Below are 26,997 nucleotides of genomic sequence, written 5' to 3'. Positions count from 1 at the left end.
TTGGGTTTTAAACCATGAAGATGAAGGCCTTATAATATATAAATTTTGATGACTTAGATTCCACGGTTCAGTGAAACCAATTACATATATCCTTCAGACCAAGTTGAAAAACCTTCCCCAGCTTCTTTTCTTCTTCTTCTTCTTTCTCTCTCTTGATCATTTGTTTAGAGGACGACCAAGTCGAAGCCAAATCTCTACATCCAGTGTTTTAGTCTGGATAATTTTTATATGAACCTCCTCAATTCTCAAGTTGAAAGGTTTTCTGATGATCAACAACTTGGAAGGAATAGGCTTGAGGAATCTTCGCCATCAATGGTTTGTATCTGTGAGGGTTAATTTTCTTTTGGCTTCTGCTTTCTAGTTTCTACTGCTAACTCTTGTTCTTTCCTGTGAATCTGTGGATTCATATTCTTTTTTCCCTTTGAACTTAAAGCTAGGTTATAGATAATTATCAGAGTTTCTCCACAAGTATTCTGGAAAAGAAGTGAAAAGGGTTTTCTGGAAATGAATGAATGATGATGTTTACCAGAGTCCTAGAGATGAACTGCTTCAATTTCCCACTGTCTCTTCACCTAAGTTTACATTAAAAGGAACTCTAGAGCTCATGTTTTGATGATAACCGAAACACAGTTGCTACCCGTAGAACATTTTTTTTTTTATTTGAGCCAATTGTATTAAGGGCAGACAAATCTCAACACGAGTGCAAAAGTTAGCTGCTGTTTTCCATTGGATTCCGGACTTGTATGTTTTCAAAGATGACAAATCTTCTTTCTTCCCCCTTCTGTTCTAATAACAAAAGCAGTGCAGTTGGGAGTTCCTCAAAATTTTTTTTTATTTCGCAATACGTATAGATCAGAATCCAACCTCCATTACCATTTTTCCTACACAGCGTACGGATTGTATATGACTTACAGTCATATATTTGCTAATTAATGTTAAAAACCCACTATCTTCCTTATGGTACGATCTTGATCAGGTTTGTTGTCAGATCAAGACAAAATAGCTAGAAAAACCATTTTTATTTACTTTGGCAACTCCACCACTTTTGCAGAAACGGTACTTCCGGATGTCTAGAATTTTCCAAAATCTATAGGGTTGGCTTCACTATCTCACTCGAGCAAGCTATGTAAGTGTAACACATAACCCTTATTTTCCTTCTGTCATGCATTAATGCTTTTAGCAATAATGTTTTTACCTAAATGTTTTGAAATATAGAGCTCTTGGATGAACCTGGGGAATGACCTAAGTTGCCTACGTTTAATTTACTTGCTCCACATTCTGTCTTTGCCGAAACTCATTAATTTGGAGCTACTTCCATTTACAAAGGTGGATGATGCTTGTTTATGCAAATGGTTTCCGCCATAAATGTCTTGACTAATGCTTTGCACTCCACAATAAGTTTTTGCAGTTGAACCCATCACCTAAAAGTTGTCCTCAGAGCCATAAGATCCAATGCGGGGCTGCAGTTGAAACGTTTTAAACCTAACAGCAAATGTTTGCGGAAAGCTACTTATTGTATTTCCATGTACATTCCAACATGTTTACTGAATAACTTCATCAAAAATTTAACAATCTACATGTAATGGGGTCTGGTTTTAACAAAAACTACTAATCATGTTAGACGATGAGTACACTGCATTAATGTTGACAATGCAGGTTTTTTTGTCTTAATTTTTTTTTTCGTTTATGAAGCTACTGCATAATGTCAAGGCAACTTATGCTAACAAGGATCTATACTTAGCAAGTTAGGGGTTATAACAAAATTCAAGCCTTTTAATTACTTAGGTGTCTATTTAAAAGGAAACTAATTAAATCTAACTTCATTTTGCACTTAATTAAGCATGGGATCTTGTTGTTCTATGGAAAAAGCAGGAAAATTAGTGGAGGTTTTGGAGATAGTGCTATCTGTGATAAGAATTTCCTTTGGAAAATAAATGGTAGCATAAAGAATTTTTTTTTTGGATGAAATAAGGGAATTGAAGTTTTCGTGGTGTATTATAAAGAATTAAAAATGTACTTTTGGGAATATGGTAAATAGAAATACTGACATCTTTCAATATTTTCTTTAATTTTAACTTGTAATCATTGTTGCCATGACAACCAGAAGAATTAGTGAGAAACTCCTTTTCATAAAATTTTGTTGCATGGTCCACGTTTTACATTAATGTTGGAATTGGTAGTTTGCATGTAGAAGTATACGTCTTTTATTATTCATAAAAGATGGGTTAAATGTTAAAAAATGAGTGAGTTCAGCTTCATCTTTGAGAAGTTTTTGCATTTTGTATATCAATGTTTTCACATACACGATGAACTGACGTGACAGTATCCTTTCCCCTTTTTCCATTTCTATACCAGAGAAGCAATTCCAAAAGCAATTTCTACTGGGATTATTGAAAGCGAAGGAGCTAAGAAAAGCAATGATAGAAGGCATAGAAAACCATGATGAAGAAAAGAGGGTTGAGAGTGAGGACCAAGCTGAAAACTTGTCTGCTGTTTCTTCCCAGAAGTGCTCGTCCTTCGACTTGAATGAAGAAGCTAGCAGCGAAGAGGATTATGATATCGATATTGCTAAGGAAGATGAAGTGAGTGTTGAAGAGGATGAGAAGAGAACCGAAGGGAGTTCCAGCAATAACAATGAAAGAAGAACAGTAAGGCAATATGTTAGGTCCAAATTGCCTAGGCTTCGGTGGACTCCTGATCTCCATCTCTCTTTTGTGCATGCTGTTGAAAGGCTTGGTGGACAAGAGAGTAAGTTCAGACAATCATTTCTTTTTCCTTTTGACTTTCTTATGATCGATCTTGATTAAGAAACGAAAAGAGAACACCATAAGATAATTAGTATCAAGTTTATTTACTCTAAAAACTTTCATTACTTTGTTGCAGGAGCAACCCCAAAGTTAGTTCTTCAATTAATGAATGTGAGGGGACTAAGCATTGCCCATGTAAAAAGTCACTTGCAGGTAAAAAACAATAAGAATCTGATTTGATATTTCCTTGCCATAGTTTTCAACATTTGTTTCCTTTATTTCACATCTTATCTGTATATATATTTCTCTTTCAGATGTACAGAAGTAAGAAGCTTGATGAGGCTGGACAAGGTGAAGTTCTTCTTCCTTATGCAATTATACTCATTAAATGATAGTACTCGAAATTAAGGGCTCCAAATTCTATTCTAAGGAAACATCTTTGAATCCTGAAGTATTACATATAGCACATCTACCACGAAACAAAGAATGTGTAAACTCCAAAAAAGTGTGTCAAAAATTTGGGTTTCATTTTGATTTTAATTTTACTAATTGATTCTTGTTATCCAGTTTTTACCCCTTTTAAGATTAGTAAAAAGAAAACATAATGATAAAAACAATCGTAGTTAATTTAGTTCAAAAGGGTAGTTTTGTATTTACATTAGAAAAAAGAAACAGTTAAAATGTAAAACATTAAAAGATAATGGTTCCATACAAAATTAAGTAAACTTTGTTATTCATAGAAATATTTTTAAATTTTAATTGTTCAAATACTTTTTTTTTTTTTGTATTTAACAAAAAATTTTTCCTCTGATTGATCATAAAGAGCAAGTAGCATAGCAACTAAAGGAAACCCATACAAAATTTTTTGTTTTATTAAATTACAATAGTATATAATGTAAATTAATTTGCTACCAATAAGAGGAAGGAAAAATTAGGAGGAAAAAGAACAAGAATTCAGAAAGCCAAGGTGAAAAACTGGTAAAAAGAAGATTTCATTGAATAGTAGTCCTGATGTCTTAGCTAGTATAATCTTCAGCAGGAGCAAAAACAAATATTAATACCTAAAATAGAGAGCAATTTGAGTGAAATCATGAATCAAGTTATTAAAAAGGGAGAAGCATTCTGAAGCAATTTGCTATAAATTCAACAGCTAACAAAAGAATTTAGGGTAAAAGAAATAGCATATGGAAAAATTGCTTTCAGCGCATTTAAAAGACTTTGCTAATTTTGTCATGCAGTTCTACGCCAAGCCAATAGACAAATTCAAGGAAGGGATGAATTTCGGAGCATGTTGCACCAGGTTAGCTCCAGTCCTCATCAACATTTCAGAATGGAGAATGGTGGGATTGTCTTAGCCAGAGGATCTCTTGAAAATAACATCACTCGAAGTCTTTACAAACCTCCCTTCCACCAACGCCCATTAGATTTCAAAGCTAGCATTTCAAGGTAGCAACCATGAAATTTCTAAAATACCTAATGCTGATACTTAAAATGCTTAAGCACTTTGACATCTCTCTTTCTATAGGCACCAACCAAATTCTTTCGTAAGCAAAGCTCGTGGACAAGAAAATGGTTTCCCAAAACCAACAGCCTTGTACAATCAAGGCCAGTCAAACCAAATTCATACAATGGATACAGCCATGCGAGTTGGACCGCTGAGACCAGGCCGATTTCTTGAAGAGAAGAGGTGGCATCCTTTTGAGATGATTAGTAATCTATGGAAGGTTAATGGAAATATGACCAAGGACACCTTTGCTACTACTTGCTCACAATCTCAATCACCTTATTTTTGCACAAGACCAAGCTCAGATGGGGGAAGTTACTCCACAAGGCCAGCTGAAGGGAACCTTGGAAACAAGAAAATGATCGGGCAATTTGTTTCCAACAAGCACGATTCCTTGAGCAAATTCAGTAGCTGTAGACCAGAGTTTGAGGCCCCGTTATGGCTTGAGGTAACCGCTGGTGGAACTAATTTATTTGACTATGTATATAAAATTAACAAAAATGGTTTTGGAAAGCTTTTCTTTTTTACTTATTTTGTTATCATTGTTTGAAACACAGTTGAAGCAAGACAAACTGCTGAAGGACAGGGAATGGTTGCCTGATCTGCAGTTAAGACTAAGCCAAAGAATTGGAATTGATGATGAGAAGACCCATTGTAAAGGCACGCAGGAAATTAGCACCCAGCTTTCACTTTCTTAGCCTCAAATATCTAGCTATCAGGACAAAATCCACGACCAAGCGAAAAGATTCAAGGAAACAATTGTCCAAATGAAGATATTGGTCTACTTATTCCAATTTGCATATATGTTGCAACAAAGCCGGATGAGGCTGAGTACTTAAGGATCTGACCATGTAAAAAGAAACCCACAGGAAGTGAGATCTTTCTAAGTACTAGTCGTAGAGGCTAGAGCCATTGCAAGCATAGTGTTGTTTTTTTTTTTTTTGGTGTTAAATCAGTTTTGAACGATGTAGAGTACTCATGAACCTTTGGAGATAGGAAGAGTGATTGACAGTTTGTTGAGTGTGCGGTATATATTTGCACCAATATCATTCACAGGCATGACTTTTCTTTTTAACTTGTAGATTGGGAGCCATGTTCATGCATGCATGCACGATGAAACTATAATGATCAGCTAACCTTGGCTAGAGTACTTTGGCTTGGGAAGAACCCTAGCTATATATGGGAACAGGATCGAGACCAACATCTCAAGTTACCATTGAGTAATACAGACATGACCTTTGTAATCACTTAGATTTAGTCAATATTGATGATCAGGGTTTGGATTAATTTAGCAGAGAGAACATGTGAGAATTGAATTTTCTTGTGTGATCATTCTCATTCCTGTTGTCTTGTGCATTAAACTTTGCTTATGTGGTATGGGCTCATGGAATGTATATATGCATGGAATCCTCGGTTCTATCGGAGCATGCTGATGAGAAAAGCTCCTCCACGTACGTCTGCCGATTTGATTTCTGATCCGTAATGCATGGTGGGCTTGAGATTGTAAACATAAACTTAATGCAGTTTTCTCTATTTTTAGTAGGAAGAAATTATCATAATTCAAATTTAGAGAACTATTTAACCTAATTCTAATTAGTAACAACTTGAACTAAGCTTCGAAGGCATATTTGAAAGAAAGAGAGAGAAAGATCAGGAAAGAAAGAGACTGCGGAAGGATTGGAGAACTTGATCTTCGAAAGACCCATGCAATGTCTTCTCTATTACCATCCTCGTTAAAATGGCAGTTTGGGTCTCAGGAATCAAGACCGACTGTGATTGTATGGGCCGTTTGTCTGTTTCTTTTGCGTCTCGGTCGGAGAGTTAGATGGGCTCCTCCATTAAAGTTCCTTCCAACACACACATTTCGAGAAGCTTGCTGGTGCCCATGCTGAAAGACGTTAATGGGCTTAAGGCTTATCAAAGGAGAAAACAAAAGACGCTATGAGCTTAAGAATTTGAAGATCTACAAAAGCCCAAAATCAAAAGAATTCACAGGCCGCACACACCTTGTTTCAATCAATGCTTCAGCCGAAAGCCATGATCAAATCTTGAGGTCGGGAACACCTTATCATGACAACTGGCAAATGCATTTTACCCTCGATGAATTCTTTCACCGTCTAATTAGAACTGCCACCGCCAGGATATATGAATGAATCGATTAAAAGTATTGTTGTTGAAGCTCTGGACAGGAAAATCACTAGCACATGAGTTTGTTTACAAATTCGCGCTGGGACAAAATTAAGCTGCCAAAATGACAGATCAAGCAAATATATATTAACATTTTGAACCATTTCTGGGCCAAGTTCTATGGGCTATAGAGCCTTCTATTTGAGATGAAATCTCCTATTCTGCTAGAAGCCTATAACAAGCATGTTATATATATCAGATAAGCCTTTTATATCCATTAATTTTTCACAACATTATGTTAACTCCTGTGTAACACGAACACCACAGGAACCACCAGACTAGGAAGTTTAAAAATATATTTGTGGTCGTTACAAAGTTTTGAATCTGACTTTAATGTAACAATTGCCTCAGCCTGCAGTGATGGCTGATGCAGGAAAAAGAAAAAAGAAATGAACAACTTACAAGCTTATACAACAACAAGAGCTAACAAATCCACTTGCCTAGCATAAAGATACAAGGAAACTGGAAGGAGAAACTCCAGGAAGAAAGAAGCAAAAAAAATGGTAGGCTGCAGCAAAATCTTAGTCAGCTCTGACCATGTTCAACCAAAACTGGTGAAACAAAGGCACCAGTCCAAGGAATTCAATGATGCCCTCCGTGTTTTTAAGTTTTGGATTGCTGAGAAAAGTGAGTTACTAATTCCTGTAAAGGACATACGTATTAGCATTCACCATGAAACTCCCATCAAAGAAGACAATATTACAATTAAACAGTGATAAGTATGATTACCTCAGAATAGCGGACGTGATCATGATGCAAGTAAGAAGTTTTGACAATTGTTTCCCACTTGGTATCAGTAGCTGGTACCTTAGGTTCCTCCTTTTTAGGATTAAACCGAGTGCCATTGTAAGACTGCGAAAATGAATTTCTTGACGTAACCGAAGGCAGGGCTCGCCAAAGCCAAGACTCTGAAGGTGTTTTTGGTAAAGGAGGGGGAAGAGGAGAGCAATCAGAACCAGCATTATTTTCTCCTTGATCAGCTGCTCTCACATCACCATTAGCACTAAGAGTTAGACTTCGATCAGCTCTAACTTTTATACGCCCTAAGGACTTATCCAGTCCTCCATTCTGTCTGAAGCAATCCATCATTTCTGCTTGACCTTTGAGATCGGGTTTGTCAGAGAAAGAAGATTGACTGGAATACACTGACCCTGTGATTTCATATTCTGATATGTCCTTTCCATCCAAAAGGTTCAGGCATTTTATATCTTGAAGAGAAGATTCTACAGTAGTAGATTCTTCCGGCATTCTGTTCACTAGTAAGGTATCAGAATGCCTTCCCATGGAATCCATTTGGACTTTGGTATCTGAGGAGTCAGAATTTGAACTTGCAATTTCAGCAAAATTTACAGTATCTACATACAATGTCTTCTCAACTGCAGGGCTTAGAGCACCTGACCCTTGCCTGGTGCTCTGATAGGGTACTAATTCCTGTGAGTTGTTATTGCTTTTGGTATACTTAATTAACATATTGGCTTTGAATTTCTCACCTTCTTTGGGCATGCCAAGAAACCCCCCTCCACGAAAGGGAGATTGAGGTCTCTCTCTACGGTAGGGAGAAATGCGGGCACTACCTGGAAGCCTTTTGGGAGGTGACCTATTCACTATCTGCTGGTCACCTGAGTTGGTAAACCAATTTGATCCACATGTCATCTTTTTCCCAATCTCTGGAAGCCTAGGGGACTGAACTCCACTACTCAATTTGTTCGCTGGGAGCCTGGGGGATTGAACTCCTGTATCTGATTTGTTCTCTTGAGGCTGGGGGGATTGAACTCTACTATCTGATTTGTTCTTCTGAACAGCATCCCAAGCATACTGCAAATCCAGATAAGTTCTAAATTAGAATCTCTAACACTTACAACAAGAGCATCGAATAGTGATTTCCATACTAACCTTCTCAATAATTTGGCTGTGAGACTTCATGTAGGTAGCTTTGCTTGGTTTTGCTACCTCACGACGTGAAGGCATTGAAGAATGGGTCCTTACTTTTAATCCTGGCACAGGATTTAAGAGGCACAGAGAGTTCTTAAAGCATAATCGAGGCAACAACCCACAGGGTTTTCTTGATAAATTGCCAGAATCGTCATAGTCATCATATTCATCTTCTGTTTCTTCTTCATCTACATCCTGATTATAATGTGGTATGATAACTGACTCATATTGATTAACAGGAGGTTTCCTGTCTCCAACAACCACTTTCTTATCCTCTCTGGGTTGTGCAGGTGCCACAGATTGCTTCCTTGAAGCATACTGTGGCGTATCCAGAGTCATTGCCTTGGCAGCAGGTAAAAAGCGACTCATCATGAAATCACGAGTTTGTGGATCTGTAGAAAAGGTACCTGATGGTTTCGCAACCAGGCCACTTGATCCACTTAGACCACTTATACTACAATTCATGGATAATGAATCTGTTGGGGACAAGGTATCAAGCGCATCAGAATAAACATCATCATCAATCTCTGACTCTGAGATGCATTTCTCATTTATTCCCTCGTTGGAAGAGTCTAACTTAGTCACATTATCATTTAGAGAATATATTTCAATTTCAGGCCTAACCACATTCTGATTTTCGAATTCCTTCTCCACAGTATACTTTATGACATCCAAAACCCTCCCTGGTGGAAGCCTAGGAGTACCAGAAGCCTCCTTATTAGGCTGAGATTCATGCTCAATGCTGCCTTTAGCTTTCCCGGGGATCTGCTCCCAGACAAAAGGAACTGCAACAGGTTCTGTTACCTGATCCAAACTCACATCAGAGTTATAGAAGGGGAGAGTATGCCGTCTATTGGGACAAGGATTCTCAACTATCTTCTGCTTATTTCTATCTGAAAAGGCAGATGTTGCAGAAAACCGCCTCACAGATAAAAGTGGTGCATTGAAATTTAATTTCCTTTCCTCCATCACGCTTTATACCAAGAAGTTCTGCAGCTTTCCTTGTAAATGTAATTCACCAATTCAATACATGACACAGTTGATGATAAAAGTTGGATGAGAGCACCAAGTTGAATCCTTCCATGTCAAGATTTTGCCAGACTACCTGAAAATATGCCAATACAAATTACTTGCAGAACCCAAAATCACTGCAATGAAGACTCAATCTAGTTCATATCTCCCTAGTCTCTGCTTGAACTAGATAAGCAAGACATGATGCACCAAAAGGCGAAATTTCAAAACATATATGCCCTGTAACCACATGATGAGTAAATATATAACAATATTCAAGCTTAAAAACCTTCAGTGCTCTAGCTAATAGATTATGGAAAAGTAGAAACATTGATGTGCCCCTCAGTGCCGCATAAACATAATTGAACATTCAAATTTGGAGCAGCAAATTTTGCATTACTGACAACCAAAAAAATCCCAATCAACCGCCCCTTTGCTAACAAAAAATAGAAGTAAATACAGAATTCAATTTCTTATCTCCCTAGCAACTAAGCAAAGATTTATGTTGAAGTCCATTTAATAAAGAATTGTAAACTTTTCAGAAGATAGGTGGACACAGACATTAATTTCAGGCTATGAAAGATCAAATGAAATACACATTCATTATCAGCTGAATTTTTATCTACTCTGCTGTATTGATTATTGGCATCACCAAGAAAAGTAAGTCGTAGTAAAAACAGATAACAACCCTGATCAAGAACTTGGAAGAAAAACTTAAAGACAGTCATAAATACTGCTGATCTTACCAACAGGAAAAACTTCATCTACAACAATTATCTTTAAACTAACACCACAGCCCACAAATTCATCTCTTTTCCCAGATTGTCAAACCAAAAAAAAAAAAAATAGAATTTACCGACAAAGTAAACAAGAATGTTCAACTTTAACATAAACCCAGTGTTCCTTTCAACCTTTAGACAACGTAAAACAGTTCTGAAGTAGTTTTTGCATTAAAAAAAATCATCATCACCAGCTGAGACAAAAGAAAAAGAAGACATACCCGTGAGTGAGGGAGAGATGGCTGAGTTCTTTGATGTTTGGGGCGAATGGGGTGTCCTAAAATGATGGCAAGAGTTTAGGGAATGAGTGATGATGAAGAAAAGTCAAGAAGGGGAGAGAGAGAAAGAGAGAGGTTGGACACCACTGCGCTTTTCTTTCTATGTATTTTGCATTTTGAGAGACAGACAGAGCTGAGTCATTGAGTGTAGATTCTACACAAGACTCTGGGAGGGATAATAAACTGTTCAGTTAAAGACTTGGGTTCTCTTTAACTGCATGTCGCGTTTGCACTCACGCGCCTTGCTTTCTCTATTGTTTTTCATTATTCACTTTTTTGCATAAAGTATCTTCATGCTAACATATTCAACAATTCATCCAAAACCAAAACTAGCTAACATGTCCTCAATCTCATCATAAACAGAAACATCGAGGAAAAGAGTTAACAACCCAAAATTTGACATGTAGTTGCTCTTTGTAAGAATTTAAGGGAAGAAAATGATGATGATAACTTTGTTCTTGTTGGTACTAACAAAAAGGCCAGGGAACTTCGATGGGATTTTTGTCATAATTGAAGAGTGAAGAAAGGGAAGGTCTGTGGTCACGAGCAAACAGTTGGGAAGGCAATGTGATGGGTATCAAGCCAACGGTTCTTTTTACTGCTTCTAGTTCCACTGTTTTGTTTTTTTTTTTTTCCCTTTCTTTTTGGTTGGGGATCGGACCGATCCTTTATTTAATTTGCAGCTGTATGACTCAATCAGTCCACGCAGCATTAATCAATCGTTGTCCCTAATTTAATTTCCTAGACTTGGATTCCAGGCTTCACTGCCTTCACACCCTTCACGTAAAGACACAAACTCAGAAAGTGTTCTACGTATAGATTGTCAAGTCCTTATCCCATCATTATCACCTTTTCCTCAATAACGTGACTGGCTCCTGCACTAGCCATAGCTACTTCTTTTCCCTTTTTTTTTTTTTTCTGTTCTCAATTATGCGGTTGGTAAATGATGAGACATGCCACAACCCCAAAGCCAAAACATTTGTCTTCTAACTCTTTACCATTTTTCTATGCAAAAAGGCTAAGAAGTGATATCATCTGTAAACCTAGTTGTAATTAAACAAAGGAAAAGAGAGTAACGAATCCACTTAGTGGGTATATATTGAATCCAAACTTTAATTGCAATATGTTTATGTGTTTGGATTTTGGAAAAAGTACACAAAGAAAGGACTATAAGATATAAATCAATGCAAAAATTTGTTGTTTTTCCAAAATTATTGAACCAACATGAAGAATGTTTTGACATTAACAATTCATAATGACATTTTAGTGAAATTAACATGAAACACGTTTGTCTTCGTCTATCTTGCTTTGAAAATAATAGTTTTAACATTTGATAAATTTATAGCACTAGTACTATTTCTTTTTTAACTTTTAAAAGTATGACGTAACTCAAAATATTCATGAACAGTTGTGAAATTACAATTTTTTCATTGACATAATAGTTAAAAAAATTAAATTATTTAAAAAAATTTTAAAAAAATTTATTTTTTATTATATTTAATTAAATTTTTTAATTTTATTTTAAATCGAATAAATTATTATAACTAACTATTCACTAATTATCTTAAATGTTATTTGTTATTCTTATGTCACGTAGTGTCAATGTAATATATCATAATAGATAGTGATATAATAAAATGATAACTTGATATTTTTCACATTACACATCAAAATCACATAGATATAAAGAATAGCAAATAAAGTTTTCATTAGTAATAATTAATTAATTATTAGTATTTATTTTTTAAAAATAAATGTTTAAGAATTTAATTAAATATAATAAAAGAATAAATATTTATTTAAATTTATTTAAATAATTTAATTTTTTAAAATATTATTTTTTTAAAAAATTGACCCAATCACCTATTAAATCCTATATCTGATTTTAGAAGCAATACTAGGAAAAAGCATAAACATTTTGCGTTATTTAGAACTACAATTTATGGCTTCTTGGCTAGTAGTGATCTCATCGCATCAGAGGCTGAGGGAGAGGGTTTAGTAGGGGGTCTTGCGTCTCAAAGTTTGAAATTTTATTTTTATTTTTTTAAAAAATTTTATAATCTTATCTCTTTACATATTGAATGTTTTGATTTTTCTCAAAATTTCAAAAATTTATAATTTTTCTTTTGTTATAAAATTTTAAAATTTTATCTCTATTTTTTAAAAAAAATTATAATTTCGTCCCTTTAAGTATTAAATATTTTATATTTACCTCGTCAAGCTTAAAATCTTAACTCCGCCCGTACATCCCACCGTCTAAAAAAGTGACTTCTTGACAATATTTTTACCTTGGACCATAAAATGCATGCCTTTTAGTATAGTCAAGATTTATTGGCAAATCACTTTTTCGGATATCTAACAAAGTAGGCGGACCAGAATCCTTGGTGTAAACATATTTATATACCCAGCCAAAGCTTTTTGGTTTCAAATTACACTGAGATGATTAGATTAAAGAAAAATGGCCAACCTTTTAGTGGTTTTGTCTCACCATATTCTCTGATTTTCCTTAATCAGCGGCTCCAAAACATGTGTTGCTCATTTTTATCCCATTATTCTTGTCTACCAGAGATCTAGTGTCCGCCAATCTTGACTGTATCCATATATTTATGCTATAAGAAATTGATAATATTTGTTGAATAGGAGAGACAGATCCATATTCCATCGCCCAAATCAAGTGTTGGGGGAATTTATGGGTGGAAATTTTTGCTTCTCAACACATGGGGCACTTTGAACTTTCTGCATTTCGTGAACCCACTACTCGTACTTGTTTGTATCCATGGCCCCAAATTTTAACGAAATTCTCTTGAGACTCTCTTGTCCCATCAATAGAGACCGCATTTAAAATGGTCTGAAGAGCTTGCTTGTCCCCATTTATATATTCAATGATTTCGTTACAAATTATGTAACTGTGGCTTTTGTGTAAGAGAATTGTCAGAAGGAAGTGTCAGCTAACTTAAGAGTTCTAGTTTTCTTGTAATTTTATTGGCAGAAAACGGAGGAGAATTTGTAAACAGAGAGACGAATGCCATTAAAATATAGTTTGATCATTCAACTTCAAAGTGAAAAGAGACAGAGAGAGAGGGAGATGGTCAAAACTCATAATCGAACCAAAAATAATTTTCCATCCAACGTGGTCCACGGTGAGTGCTTTACCCCACCACCACCCACTACCCTTGGTCACATGCCGATGCATGTAGAGCCCATCCCTCAACCACCATCAGCAGACGTGGTGGTCGCCATTTTGGGCCCTGCGCAGCACTGCAGCTTGTCTTGTCTCCCTCCTGAAAATGTTTTTTCTCGTTGTTGCTAACGAGGGAAGAGAAAGCCATAGCCCAAAACTAAAAGCCTCAAACTCAAATGATTCATGACAATGATGAGCTACCTATCATTGGGCTTGTTTGAAGCCAAAGCCTTAGCAGATTAAAATACTAAATGAATGTCCCTTAAGGCCTATTGGGTAACGAAAATTTTTCAAGCATGGTACTTTACTGTTCTTTTTCTGATATATACATGTACTAGGATTCAACGATTGAATCCTATTAGTCAATGCATCTTTTTTTATCCTTCCTCTCTTTTCTTACCACCATTGCCATCAGCAACAAATTTCAGCAAATGGTTCTTAGATTTGAGTCCGCTACATAGTAAAAAAATGGAAAGTGTAGATAACTAACAGGCTTTATTTTTAAGTCCAAATATGTAATAGATATATTATATATTACAAAGCTGAGATGAACAACAATGCCAAGATGGCTCGATCATGGAAGCAAGCCTGGAGAAATAAATTAAAACATAGTTTTTATACCCTCTGAAGAATGGAAAAACACTGTCTCCAAATTCAAATGCACCATCTAAACAAACAAATTTTCCCCTTTTTTATCTTCTCTTCCTGGAATTGCTTGCCGTCATATGTGCAGCGTTCAATTGAAACATATGTTGAAAGCAAAGGATGAGATGATGCCTCCCCCCTGGAGGAAAAGTGAAAATGACTTACAGTAACAACGACCTTTAACTTCTGAGAGAGATGATTAAGTATTGTTCATTTTTTTTCAGCGCATTGCAGCAAAGGGGTTCCTCTTCCACTGCAGAGGTTGGTATGTCTTCTCTGTTTGCTCTGTTTTAGTCCATGGCAACTTGTGCTTAGCCATCCTTCGCTTCTTAGCAGCCACTCCCAGATAGTCTCCCGCGTTCTGAATATAAATGCAGAAAAGAGTTGCTTATGATGAACTTGAATGGAACTACAAAAGTAATTGGCTGCAAAGACTACTAAATTTAAGTTGAATTGCTTATAAGCTCAGAAACTCGCTGCAAATTGGGCCAATGCAGGCCATATATGGATATTAGGGAATAGTTTTTCGTACCTTGAGGCAGAGTCCTTCTTGGACATCGCAAATGGGGTAATCACTAGGGCAGCAGTATTCAGTTCCAGTACAGCAAACGGCATTTTCATATGCACAGCAGCCGTATATTAGGCAATAATCATAGAATTCAAAAAGGCAACAGCATGTCTCATCACTTGGACAATAGGAGAAGTCTCCACATTCACTTGGTGAAGGAGATGGAGGTGGGGGTGGGGGTGGGGGTGGTGGCGGTGGTGGAGGAACACTTGGTGATGGATAGGGAGATGGTGAAGAGGATTCTTTGGTTGGATAAGAGGCCATGGCATTGACAGCGCAGACACCATATGGTAAATCAGAATCTCTTTTTAGATAGAAATATCCATCCATTCCCCAACTTGTTCCCCATGAATTCTTCACTATCCAATAATCTTCACCATCTTCTGAGCCATAACCAACAATCAAAACAGCATGATCAATGTCATCTGGATTGTCTGAGCAGCTGCCATCGAAAATTCCCTGATCATGCATGTCACATAAAACACCATTAGTCAGGATATCATTTCAAGAAAAATTTTCAGGTTCCTCGTTTAATTACTGAACCAAAATAAAAAGAGACTTACACCAGTGTAAAGTTGAAAATCAATTGAGGAAGCATCCATTCCCACACTAACGGGTTGCTGAACAACAGCACACAAGAGAGCACTGTCTGATTCCTCTACATCTTTGTAGCCATCAATAGATACAACTTTGGTTTCCTCCTGATCAAAGACAAGTACCATTAAATCAGTCAGAGAAGACAAAATGGAAGAACTTGTTGAAAAATTGCAGTACAAATGAAATATGATCCAGAAGTGGTAGTTGGTGCGGGGAACCAGACCTTGGTGATATTACATGTGCCATCCACACCTTTATAGGGATAGTCGGCTTCCGAATCGATCCCACCATTGTTTATAACCCATTCGAAAGCATAGTCCATGTATCCTCCATCGCACCCATAGTTGGTGTTGTCACAATCCATAAGCTCTTGTTCTGAGAGGCTAATAAGGTTTCCAGTAACCAAGGCATTTATTCCTTCCATGGCACCAGTTGAAGAGAATGCCCAACAACTTCCTGTAAACATAGGACACAGATACAGTTAAGACTTAAGAGATTATCATTTTAATGCCATCATAGCTGCTCTCTCAAGCTTTCTTTTCTAATGATCTTGTTTAATTAACTGAAATTTTAATTTCTGGTTTGTCCAAAAGGGGAACTTACACCATGTAATGGGCTTTTTAGGTTTCTTATCCTTTTTGGATAAACTAAACATAATGGCTGCTGCTTCTAATTGTAGCTCAATTAACAATTCTTTAGAACTCGTTAACGAAGTAAATTATAGCCTGGTGACTATTACTCCTTTCTACCAGGGTCAGATAATGAGGTTTAAGTTTTGAATCTAATATCTTATTGCCCTGGTCAGAGAGAAAAAAATGAAAGGCTTGTAAATTAAGTTTTCAATAACTTTGGTCACCGTTGGATTTATATTTAAGTAGCTTGTTTAAGGTGAAGGGATTCAACCAAAAGGTTACAGCAAAATCTTGTCGACTCATTCAGGTCAAATCCGCTTTTCCTCTGCTATTCTGAACAAACATGTTCATGCTTCAGAAGAAGCAATTTCTACTATAATCTGTGTGGCAGTGAACGCCAAAAACAGTGCTCAATGACCTATTTGAGCCAACTGTAGTCTTCAAAAGCGCTCCTACTAGTTTGATGTAAAACCTCGAAAGGTTTTGGGCTCTTCCAGGCAACTATGTATATAATGCTTGGATTTTCTAATATATTTGCATACCATAGGTTGACAATCGTTAAAACAGATATAACAATCAGCTAAATACATATTTTTCTTGATCTTTCTTGGCATTCGTATTATCATATATAGGTTTTCAGACTTCAGTAGTGCAGTAAGCTTTTGAATTGCAAGCAGAAGCAGAGAGGTCTAAAAGTCAACATTTATGGAGTTTGGCAAATTATTTCTGGGATAGGAAGATGAGGACTTAACAGAAATCATAGATAGACTACCATGGACCATTCTTCTTACCTAGCAGATTTCTCAACATGATCACTTATCACATGAAATAAATGCTAAGCTCATTCCACATTCTAAAAGGAACTTCTGGTTTTGATCACGAGACGAAGACGTCAAGAGTCTCGTCAGGTTCACCAAAGAAAGAAGAGGTTTAAGGCTTAAAATAGGAAGAGTATGGCTCCTATGTTATCCTGAAGACAGGCTTAAGATAAAACTTCAGCCTGGTCCCTATTGGGCACCCAATCTTTTTCATTATCACAGTTTCCATCGACGACTCGTATCCAAATGAATTGAATATAATTAAAGTTTAATGCTTCTGTTGTTAATCATCATATGCTTATGTCAAAATAGCCCAGGAAAAATAGCGAGAGTGTCACAAACACTGACAGCATTTAGGAATCAATATTTGGTATATAGAGAAAACGATAGGCATACTCTGTATTTAAATCATTACTCGATTATGAACCAAATAAAGAAATCTTACCGCAGGATCCCTGATCCTTGACGCCAGTCACAATTCCATAGTTCCTCCAATCCAAGGATGATGGTGCATCACAGGACTGCACCCTTCTCCTCATGTTCCTTGATAGAGCGCTCCCCTTGTTGATGGGCTTTTTCACCTTTGCCAGGTAAGCTTTTCTGAACTCCTCATTACTCATATCAGCAAACTTGTTCAATCCCACACGGTGTCCCCCCTCAGTTGATTTTCTCTTGGCATTCCTCTCCAGTATATACTTCAAATTCGCCTTAAAGTTTTCAAACCTTTTCTCCGCCTCTTCAGCATGCTTGTACACTTTCTGATGCTTTTCTTTCCATTGTCGAAAGATCTCCACCACCCGTTCCTCAGAAAGGAATGCATCAAGGTCATGTTCCAATATGGAGTATTCACTAGGAAGGCTAGAAGAGAGGCATGTTAGTGAAGCCAAGATCAAGAAAACGAAAGCCAATACGCTTCTCTGGAAACCCATTTTTGCAACTGGGTTGCCAGTGATGTCTGATCTAATCTGCATTGAATTGTATATATGGTGGAAATACTTGCTAACTAAGCCATGCCTACCAGTCAGCCCAAGCACATCTCTGTTTCAAAAACGAAAAAAAAAAGTTTGCCCATTTCATTTTTCCGCCCTTGCACATTTAAAATATTATCATTTTTAACAAAGGGACCAAAATAACATTTGACGTTTACAAAGAATTGCAAAAAAAAAATGGAGGGCATTTTATGAATTAGTCAGATGATTTTGGAAAATATTTTAAAGAAATAGTGGAACTGTTGTGTTGAATAATTTATTGTTGTAACTAGTTTCCCGTAGCCTATTCTTGAGTGGCACCAAATTGTATTGGTGGTTGGCGCCCGTCTGCGGTTCAGACTTCAGAGCTCTTTGACTTGCGAGTAAGGATAGTAGCTGGAGCCTGGAGGTAAATCTAACAGTCAACTTTACTTAGTATATTGACCGTATATATCTTATGTTCCTACGGGCTACAAATGACAGATAGCTTTTGCTTTCCCCACCCAGAAATGAAAAACAGAGCCTATAGACAAATTTAAAAGACTATAATTAAGTTTGGGAAATCTGAAAATGAATTGAGATGACACATATCCTACAGAATTCAAATGTTAGAATGTTATGGGAGGTCGAATCCGTAGAGGTACTTGTTCAAGGTAGAGTTGAGACCTTCACAGATTACATGTATGGGATGGGGCTATTAGTCTGACTCTTATCACGTTAATACCGGGGTCCGGGGACATGAATGATTGAAGCGCTCACCTACCAAGGTCACTAATATTTGCGATCCACTTACCAGCATTGAATCCCTTTGATTTTGTGTACATCAATGCCTTAAACCACAACCCTACAAAACGATGCCAACCAGAAGCTAAGTAAGAAATCAGTGGCAGGCAGGGCTATTCCCTCCGGTCTGTCTATCATGCTTAACAAATCAATCACTTTTCTAAAGCTCTCAACCCATGGGTGAAGAAGAGAGAATCTGATTACTTTGAACAGTTCGGTATACAAATAATGAATCTGTTATGTTTTTAGATATGTTTCAGGAAAGAGATGCTAAGATAACAGGGAATAAATCTGCATATCTTGACTCACAGAGTTTCTTGACTCACCTCGAATCCATTATTTAGAAATAGGTAGGTTATGAGTTGCTGTAAGATAACGCTGTGGAGTCAGTTCTGACAAGCAACCATGTGGTAGACGTGGTTGCCCAAAAATATCTCCATGGCAGTCTTCGGTTAAATTTAATAGGGACAGTCATCAGGGAGACGGGAACATTAGTTGCAGCACTGGAATTTACAGCTGGTCAAACATTTTGCAAGTATATTCTTGAGCATTTTAGACCATCCCAATCTTTAAATTAAGAAGCAATGGGCATTCTTCATCTGCCTGATCGAAGCTTAATTAGCTCACTTATCAGGAAAACATATCAAATTGTTTGGATTGAGGTTTACAGAATTCATCCTTAGTATTAAAATATTAACTATAAAAAAAATTAAAAAATAAAATAATAGAGTAATTCATTTTGTCGTATCTATTTAATATTGCGTGGGATCATTCAGTGCAATTTAAAATACATGGGTCTGGACGTAAGCTCTTAATTCCAGATAAGGGTTTGGGAGTCAAAGCTCAGCTAGCTACTAGTCTTTGCCTTGCAAAGAATTGTAGCTCTTAGGTAGGTATGGGCTGAAATTCGTTTCTTCCCCTTTTATACCACGTGTTTTTTTCTCTTATTTTTCTTTGTAAGTTACAATCCTCCATCGATTTGCTAAATATTTATGACCAAAAATTGTGAAGAATTAAAAAGGAATTCAGTGGTGCAAATTGTCTGACACATTTCCCAGGCAAAGGATGAAGTTTTGAGTTATGTTAATTATGCAAGCTGTTGAAAACTCAGAAGAGTAAATTTGAGTCCTTCCGGACTCACCAATCCTACCTCGGGGCCTCGTGAAAAGTGTTCATTTTTTTTTTCTAAAAGGGGAAAAAGTGCCTACTTGCCTTTGATAATTAATAATAGTATTATTTTATTCTCCAACATTGTAGTAATATTTCTATTCAATAAGACAAAACAAAGTTTCATTTGTTTTTCACATGTTTTTAAGTAAAATATTCTTATTTTTTTAATTTTTATTCATAATTACATGTAAATTCATTAATATTCAAAATAAATATATTATTTCATAAATGATGTTAACAATATATGTGAAATGTTTAAATTACTCGTCAAATAAAAAGAATGAATATAGTAGTATATCAATAGTTCTATGGAGAAGTTTATCGAATATCTTCAAACCTCACAATTCAAGAATGTTAAGTTCTCGCAACAAGTTTTAAAATTTAAAACTTAAATCAAACATAGGTTTATGATTTCTAAATCCACAAATGAATAAGAAAAATCAACTCATCAGCTCAACTCTCGTTTTCTCTTCTCACCTTTGGACCTCACTTTGAATCATCCATCAAAAATCAAAATAAAACATGGGTTTATGATTTCTCTTCACTAGTCGATTACGAGTTGGAGTGTTAAAAATCAACAACAAATTTGAAACATTTCAACAATGAAATTTAGATTTTGAGAGAGTTTTACCTTCTAGTTGATTTAGAGATGAAAAAAAAAGTAAAATTGTCATAAAAATACTACCACATCATTAAAAAAATAAAAACATTAATAGTTGAACAATTGTAAAACTTATAAATTTAATAAAAATATTTTTTTAACATGAATTATTTATTTTAAATAATAATAATAATAGACTCATATAAAATTATAAATAAAATTACAAAAAATAAAAGTTTTTTATTTTATCACATTCATCAAGATCCCAAATATCTTAAGAAAAAGTCTGTTCCATGCCAGTTAGCCGCACAGAACTTGGGCTTAGGTGTTGTTGGCAGGTGATTTCTACTAGAAAGCCCAAACTACGACAGGCACCCGAGCTGTCTCCACAATTAGACCCACATTTCCGAAACAGGCTCATATCAGGAAGTTATGATTTGATTTGTTTCCACTAACATATAAATTGAAACCGCCTTGACCAAAAAGGGCAACCAAAACAATCCTTATCATGGGATCGAACTTTAGTGACCAATGTGAATATGGGTGGCCTTGAGACTTCTCCAATTTGGGCCAACAAAGCCTGGTCGATCCTAAAATGGCCTAGAAAGAAATTGCTAACGCTACCATTAATCTAAAATTAGAGGGAAAAAGAAATCAGTATATGCATATAATCTAGTGATTATTGTTACTAATATGCATATGTAGAGCATTAAAATCAAAGTAATAATAACACTTGGATTTACAAGAATTGAGACAATTGGTTTGTACTCTATCTCCTACATAAGTTAAAAAAAAAAAAAACTAAGGGGAAAAAGATAAAGGGCATAAATTTGAACTAGCATAGGTGAAACCTAAACCTTGGCCATCTTTTCGGTTACCCTAGCTAATGACCTAAGGTTGCACCCAATTATCATATCAGCAAAAGAGCATGTATCCTCCTTGCTACTCCCCGCTGGGACATCCACCACGTACGACTCCATCACCAACGTCTTTCCACCCCTTCCTTCTTCAATTTCATGCAAAGTGGTAGTAGAACGGTACTTAACAAGCCTGTGATCACCTCCAATGATGCTAACCATCAGAACATGCGAGTCCTCATCAAGTTCATCTGGCCTCTCCGTGCTCGTAGCCACCGGTAACCCTGACACAACCATCACTTCACGTACGCTTCCGATGCCGCCGGTGCCGGCACTCAACGTGCAACTCTTGATGAATTGCTTGTAGACTTGTGGGAGGTCGAAGCGGCCGATTATGGACCACACCAGAGGAAGCGGTGCATCTATCGTTTGGACTAGGCTTGAGCCACATTGAATTGGTGATAGGTTTGGGGTGCGATATTGCTTTCCCATTTGCTTCTGTTTTGGGTTTGCCTCGAAGTTCTTTGCTTGCTTTCTTATATAGCATTCTGGGTCGGCAAGGAGGTTTAATATATATATATATTCTTTTACGAAGCGGTTAAAGGACGAGATATGGATAGAAGAGTATGCTAAATTGCTAATTTCTAAATATAGGAAACTTTCGAGGATGGGGATATGGTTTTTCCCTGAACTTAGCTTTTTATGGGATCAAGTTCTGTTGTAGAGTTATGTGGGTTTGTTGTTAAGCATAATCTCCATGTTCTATCATTAATCATGTGACGACCAAGCTCCAAGTATTTGTTCCAAGTTCGTTGTTCCGCTGAAGGTGGTTAATTAAGTGCAAACAATTTGGCATGTGCTGGATCGTTGCGAATTGTCCTTGCTGCCTTCAGCCGTCGGTTAGCAGCCATGTGCTTTTGGACATACCTCTCTGTGAACAGATTCACTTTGGGTGGTGACTTCATGGATCTCCCCAGTCTTTTTTTAACCTTTTTATTCTCCACCACTTCTTTTGTCCTCTGGTTTCTGATGAAGTTTATGGTTGTGAAAGGACCAGCATTACCATAAAAAGGATCGCGTCGGCTTAGCTAAGCTTTAAGGCAAAAGCTGCTTACGGAGTAGGGCCTGAATCTAAGTCAAAATTAGCTCGATTCAAGTTGGGCCCGAACATGATTTGTGGGTCTGGTCAGAAGTGTTATCGTACTGTATGAGTGAGTGCATTATAACTGGAACTTATCGACCAATTCCAAACTTTAAATGTAGAGAAAAAGGAAAAGAAAGAAACATGCTTCAAAGTAAACATCACTGGGAGACAATGCCTGAAATTGCGCCTTTCAAGCACGTTGCGAAACTTGCTTTAAATTAAATTTAGCTACTGCTGTGGGACTGTTAATGGGCCATAACTTGTTGCCAACATAACGGCCGAGAATCTCCATAAATGGTCCATTGTTCCGATAAGCATTAATTTTACATACAAAAACGTGAATACTAGTATGGAAAAATGACAAGAAAAGGAAAAGATGATTGAAAGACTAAGAACTTATAAGGCGTACACTGTTTCGAAATGATGTGTTCTTTAGACAAGCTTTATGTGCTCTTGATTTGGAAAATCTTGCAGCCATTTCAATTCTCTTAATGGGTGTCGGGGGATATTATGACACAACTTCGAGTCCAGTGTACGAGAAAACAGCAATCGTGATTAGTTTTTTCTTAATTCAAGGTGATTAGAGACTCTGAATTACACTAACGTTTGCATCAATGGCCATCTAAATATATATTGTGATGTGCTTTTATTGATGATTTTATTTTAAACTAAGTGTGTATGTACGTATGCAACAACATATATATATATATAAATTAATTACATTTTGTATCCATTTATGGACTAATTCAAATACTCCAAATTCCCAACACCACATATTTTTTCCTAGCTATGTGTATACTCTAGTGAGATTCCAAATCTTTGTAGTCATATGCGTCGCCATTATATTTTATTGGATAAGTTATGCTCCACCAGCTTAAAGGGGGAAGCAATGATAAAAGGAGAGAAAGTCATGCAGAAATTAGCATTTAGCAACTCTCCGACGCCACCAATTTTCTAATCAGGCAGCTGACGGCTATTCAGAGCATCCTCAAATCGACAGCACGAGTATACTCTCATCTCCGTTCTTGTATCATTCTCTGGCGCGGGGTAATAATCTTCTCTAAGTTGTACATCCCTTAGAGTTGGAATTCTCAGGGGAAACATCATGAAATGTTCATTTGCTGTTCCGTGAATGAAAAGTTTTCTTAGAGTCCCACACTGTGCGAGCAATCCTGCAGCTGGGAGAAAAAGGCTTCTCTGATTGACATCCCTGTCCTGTGCAGGCCAATAGTTGAGCTCATTAAGATGCAAATTCTCAATTCCACTAAGGAAAAATCTCTCCCACAAGCTCAAATCTGCGCGTCCCGAAGGAGCAGTAAGAGCATAACCTATCACTCCACTACAGTCCAGGTGCATCCTTGAAAGCCTTGGATAGCAGGCCAAGGAACTCAGCCCAAATGCATCCATGGAAGGCCTTGGTTGGTCCCTGCAATCACCTTCAATTTTTATATCTATCTCTTCCAGTGCAGGACAATCATCTAAACCTGCCAAAGATAATGGAGTGAGCAACTCACCTGCAGCAACCCAAAGGGAAAGATAGTGTAGCTTGTTCCAAGTTCTAGACGAGAATAAGTTGTCATTGCCAATAGCATAGGACTTGCATTTCTTTCCCAAGCTTTTTTCTTCCCTGATGATGCCCCGTTTCCCTGCCTCGAAGTTCTCGAATCCACCTGGTTGGTTTGAACTGCCTGTCTGGCCTTCTGATTGTACAACACTTTCCGATACGAAATCTATGTGGAGCCGTTCTATCCGATCTCGAATTGGTTCCAGTGCCTGCAACGATGAAACTACATCGAAATTTTTGCAGTCACAAATTTTCACATCAACCAAGGTTTTCTGAAGAGCATGAGTCAATTTCCACATCCCTATTACTGTGATTCTGTTGCATCCTAGAACTTCAAACTTGGAGAGTCTCAGGCAGCCAAGGGAGATGGCTACCAAAGCGGTATCAGTTAAGTCAGCAGAGTTCTTGATGGACAAAGATTCCAACCCTTGGCATAGGGCCACCCCATCTGGTCGATAATCTATACTCCTGCAGATTCCGTGGAATTGTCCCAACTTCAAGGATTTAAGCCTGGGGCACCATGAGTTAAGCACCTCCAACGCTGGCCAGGCCTCCCTAACATTGTGGCAAACATCGAGAACCAACTCCTCAAGCAGTGGCAATCCAGCAAATACATCTGCAAGTGTGGCATGGCTAATACTAGCATCTTCAGATGTGTAACCCTCATCATTTGGGTCCGCCCTTACCTTGGACAAGGAAGTAGCATCAACGAGGTGAAGGACCGAAAGGGAAGGACAATTTGAAGCAAGAGCAAGCAAGGTTTGATCGCCAACAAATCCAATGAATCTATGGTCAAATGTACATGTTGCAAGAAATTCACGGAGGTTTGGACAGAAAGCAGTAATGGCTAAAAGCTCATGGGACTTGAATCCATCAGCCGAAGAATTTTTGAGAATATTGAGACGGAAAAGACAAGCTCCAATAGATGGGTATGCTTCAAATGCTGGTGGAAGATCCTCAGTCCAGCAATAAAAATGTGAAACATCAAGTGAAGAAAGCGTGTGGCAATGCTCAAAAAGTGCAATAAAATCTGAGCCAATAGGTGTAGGCAAACGCTGATGCCAACGTATGAGTTTAACATCTCGTAAGTTAGGCCAAAGGGGAGCTAGAAGATGGAGCGTTGAAGGGTTCCGGACATAAACAGTAAGAGAAACAACTAATGGAAATGCATTTCGAAGGAGTTGAGCAAGAAGAACAGGGTTCGGAGAGGAATCGAGAAGAGGGTGTCCCCAAGGGGAGAGGAAAGAGAGGTCAAGGTTGGTAACGGCTCGAAAGCAAGCCGGAAGGAGGAGGAGATCACGGGTATTGCCACGGAGGGTGAGGGATTTCCGAGTGGAGCGCTCAAGCAAGAGCCATTTGAGACACACAAGGGACACGGCATTGCGTGTGCGAGTATCAGTAACCAAAGAGAATATGTTGGAGAGAATCACATCTGGTATGTCATGGAAATGAAGATTGCTCGAGGTTCCAGCCAATTTTTTTGCCATATGCGGTACCTATGGAAAGAATAAGATAAGAGAGATGGTGACTATTTATATCTGATCTCCTGATAGATTTCAAGATAAATGTAGATCCTGAAACTAATCAATTAAATTCCTTTGTGTGTATGGCCATGGGGACAAAAGGGTCATCCAACAGACGTGTATAAGTGAAGATAAAAGGTCCAAAGGGGCTACAACTAGCGAGGCTTGTTGAGGGAGAGAGATAGGCGAATGTGTATATATATAACTGAAAGGGATGAAGATAAATATATAGAAACAGATCGAACTTGTATTGTCTACATATAGGAAAAGGCATATATATATATATATATATATATATTTGGAGGTGTGAAAACGAAGATAAAGATTCAAGAACTTGTTAATTGGTGGCCTACAAAAGAGATCTACTTGGATAAAATAAATCTTTTATGTGGTGTGAGAGTGAAGAAAAAGGGTACCCAAAACAAGAAGAAGCATGCATATTATGTTTTTCTTTTTTTTCTTTTTTTTGAAGGGCTTGAACATTTCATTGAGGGTAGAGAACATCCCTTCGGCTGTTAATCCCCTGTTACAAAGAGACCAAATGGGTCCCATAATTCAGCCACGAAAAAACAATCAGTCCCCCGGGTCCTAAATGGCCACACAATTCAGCCACAAAACACAAGAAAAAAGCAAAAGAGGCAGAAAATATTCATGCCCACCCATACCATGAAGTGCATGTGAGGGTGAAAATGAAGATTCAATATTGAAAGGGTGAAAGAGAGAGGAATCTGTATGTCAAGGTGAGGAACTAAAGACGAAAGAAAAAGTAGTGGAAACTGGGGAGCCTGATCAGGAGAGGAGAGAGTTTTTCTCATGCAGCTGAGTTGTGGTAATCGTAAGGAAAAAACTGGCGGCTCAAGAGTTAAGAGAAAGAGAGAGAGAGTGGAACCTGGGGGACCTGAAGAGGAGGAGAGACGTGGTGTAGCTGATTCACTACTGTAACAGGTGTCATTTTGAGGATGATAATGCAGATACTGAAATTTAAAGCTGTGGCCAAAGAGATTGCATGGGTGGACAAAATAAAAGCTGGCCTCTATGGTAGAAGATAAAGATACACAGTAACAATATATAAATAAAAAATGGAACAGCAACTGGCCCGGCGGGATGCCACTTACCTCACAAGGGGACTCCATCATTTTTGTCATGATCCACTTCCCATATATATTCCTTTTTATTATTCCTTCTCTTTTTGTGAAATCTTTTTCACCTTTTCCTGGATTTTTCTGTCTTGATCTTTTCCTCTTTATTTTCTTTTCTAGTAAATCAAAATATAACTCATAATAGGAATACATGAAATATGCCTTTTACTACCCCAAAAAACCTCCTTTTCTATTTGTATATATTCAAGATTCCTCTTGCGTTTAGAAAGTATGTACATATAAAACATTGAAAGTAATAGTACAAAGAAATACTATACATAGCAAAAGAATAAATTAAAACATGGGGCAGAGGAGAAGCCTTCTCCTATTCATTTATTTATATATATATATATGTATATGTATTAAATG

The 26,997-nt window shown here is 37.2% G+C and overlaps 4 protein-coding genes and 1 pseudogene across 5 annotated transcripts; 1 reads left to right on the top strand and 4 right to left on the bottom strand.

Moving 5' to 3' along the window:
* Positions 1-17: 17 nt before the first annotated feature.
* LOC110424293 (uncharacterized) lies at positions 18-5,264 on the top strand. 2 transcript variants are annotated; one of them, XM_021438843.1, is made up of 8 exons: positions 18-315; positions 1,052-1,126; positions 2,356-2,748; positions 2,884-2,960; positions 3,062-3,098; positions 3,986-4,193; positions 4,273-4,699; positions 4,809-5,264. In XM_021438843.1, exons 3-8 carry the CDS (start codon positions 2,418-2,420, stop codon positions 4,947-4,949), a joined length of 1,221 nt encoding a protein of 406 aa, XP_021294518.1. In that variant the 5' UTR covers positions 18-315; positions 1,052-1,126; positions 2,356-2,417; the 3' UTR covers positions 4,950-5,264. The 2 variants fall into 2 exon arrangements, with proteins under 2 accessions (XP_021294518.1, XP_021294517.1); XM_021438842.1 differs by lacking the exon at positions 1,052-1,126.
* Positions 5,265-6,706: 1,442 nt separating this feature from the next.
* LOC110424710 (transcription initiation factor TFIID subunit, putative (DUF688)) lies at positions 6,707-10,626 on the bottom strand. Its single transcript, XM_021439355.2, has 4 exons — positions 10,382-10,626; positions 8,332-9,475; positions 7,168-8,253; positions 6,707-7,080 (listed from the first exon to the last, which is right to left on the bottom strand). Exons 2-4 carry the CDS (start codon positions 9,337-9,339, stop codon positions 7,042-7,044), a joined length of 2,133 nt encoding a protein of 710 aa, XP_021295030.1. The 5' UTR covers positions 9,340-9,475; positions 10,382-10,626; the 3' UTR covers positions 6,707-7,041.
* Positions 10,627-14,097: 3,471 nt separating this feature from the next.
* LOC110423961 (low-temperature-induced cysteine proteinase-like) lies at positions 14,098-17,903 on the bottom strand. Its single transcript, XM_021438405.2, has 5 exons — positions 17,325-17,903; positions 15,653-15,885; positions 15,396-15,533; positions 14,797-15,291; positions 14,098-14,625 (listed from the first exon to the last, which is right to left on the bottom strand). The coding sequence occupies exons 1-5, from the start codon at positions 17,848-17,850 to the stop codon at positions 14,485-14,487; spliced, it is 1,533 nt and encodes a 510-aa protein (XP_021294080.1). The 5' UTR covers positions 17,851-17,903; the 3' UTR covers positions 14,098-14,484.
* Positions 17,904-21,215: 3,312 nt separating this feature from the next.
* On the bottom strand, positions 21,216-21,762 carry LOC110424692 (abscisic acid receptor PYL11-like). The gene has a single exon (XM_021439323.2). The coding sequence runs from the start codon at positions 21,748-21,750 to the stop codon at positions 21,253-21,255; it is 498 nt and encodes a 165-aa protein (XP_021294998.1). The 5' UTR covers positions 21,751-21,762; the 3' UTR covers positions 21,216-21,252.
* Positions 21,763-23,121: 1,359 nt separating this feature from the next.
* LOC110424414 (F-box protein MAX2 homolog A pseudogene) lies at positions 23,122-26,573 on the bottom strand (annotated as a pseudogene).
* Between the last annotated feature and the right edge of the window lie 424 nt (positions 26,574-26,997).

This window comes from Theobroma umbraticum, unplaced genomic scaffold (assembly GCF_002168275.2).
Source record: "Theobroma umbraticum cultivar Fairchild unplaced genomic scaffold, ASM216827v3 scaffold_204.0, whole genome shotgun sequence".
In the NCBI taxonomy this organism is placed as follows: domain Eukaryota; kingdom Viridiplantae; phylum Streptophyta; class Magnoliopsida; order Malvales; family Malvaceae; genus Theobroma; species Theobroma umbraticum.
The sequence above is the reverse complement of the archived record's forward strand: the minus strand, read 5'-3'. Positions and strand labels throughout refer to the sequence as shown.

Bases quoted from the DNA above. Each gene is read 5' to 3' on its own strand.
- LOC110424293 (XM_021438842.1), top strand. From the start codon at position 2,418: ATGATAGAAGGCATAGAAAACCATGATGAAGAAAAGAGGGTTGAGAGT. The intron at 2,749-2,883 runs GTAAGTTCAGAC...ACTTTGTTGCAG, and splicing joins AAGGCTTGGTGGACAAGAGA to GAGCAACCCCAAAGTTAGTT. The intron at 4,194-4,272 runs GTAGCAACCATG...CTCTTTCTATAG, and splicing joins TTCAAAGCTAGCATTTCAAG to GCACCAACCAAATTCTTTCG.
- LOC110423961 (XM_021438405.2), bottom strand. From the start codon at position 17,850: ATGCAGATTAGATCAGACATCACTGGCAACCCAGTTGCAAAAATGGGT. The intron at 15,886-17,324 runs GTAAGATTTCTT...CTATGTTTACAG, and splicing joins CAAGGATCAGGGATCCTGCG to GAAGTTGTTGGGCATTCTCT. The intron at 14,626-14,796 runs GTACGAAAAACT...ATTTATATTCAG, and splicing joins AAGAAGGACTCTGCCTCAAG to AACGCGGGAGACTATCTGGG.
- LOC110424710 (XM_021439355.2), bottom strand. From the start codon at position 9,339: ATGGAGGAAAGGAAATTAAATTTCAATGCACCACTTTTATCTGTGAGG. The intron at 8,254-8,331 runs GTTAGTATGGAA...CTGGATTTGCAG, and splicing joins ACAGCCAAATTATTGAGAAG to TATGCTTGGGATGCTGTTCA. The intron at 7,081-7,167 runs GTAATCATACTT...TGTCCTTTACAG, and splicing joins ATCACGTCCGCTATTCTGAG to GAATTAGTAACTCACTTTTC.
- LOC110424692 (XM_021439323.2), bottom strand. From the start codon at position 21,750: ATGGGAAAGCAATATCGCACCCCAAACCTATCACCAATTCAATGTGGC.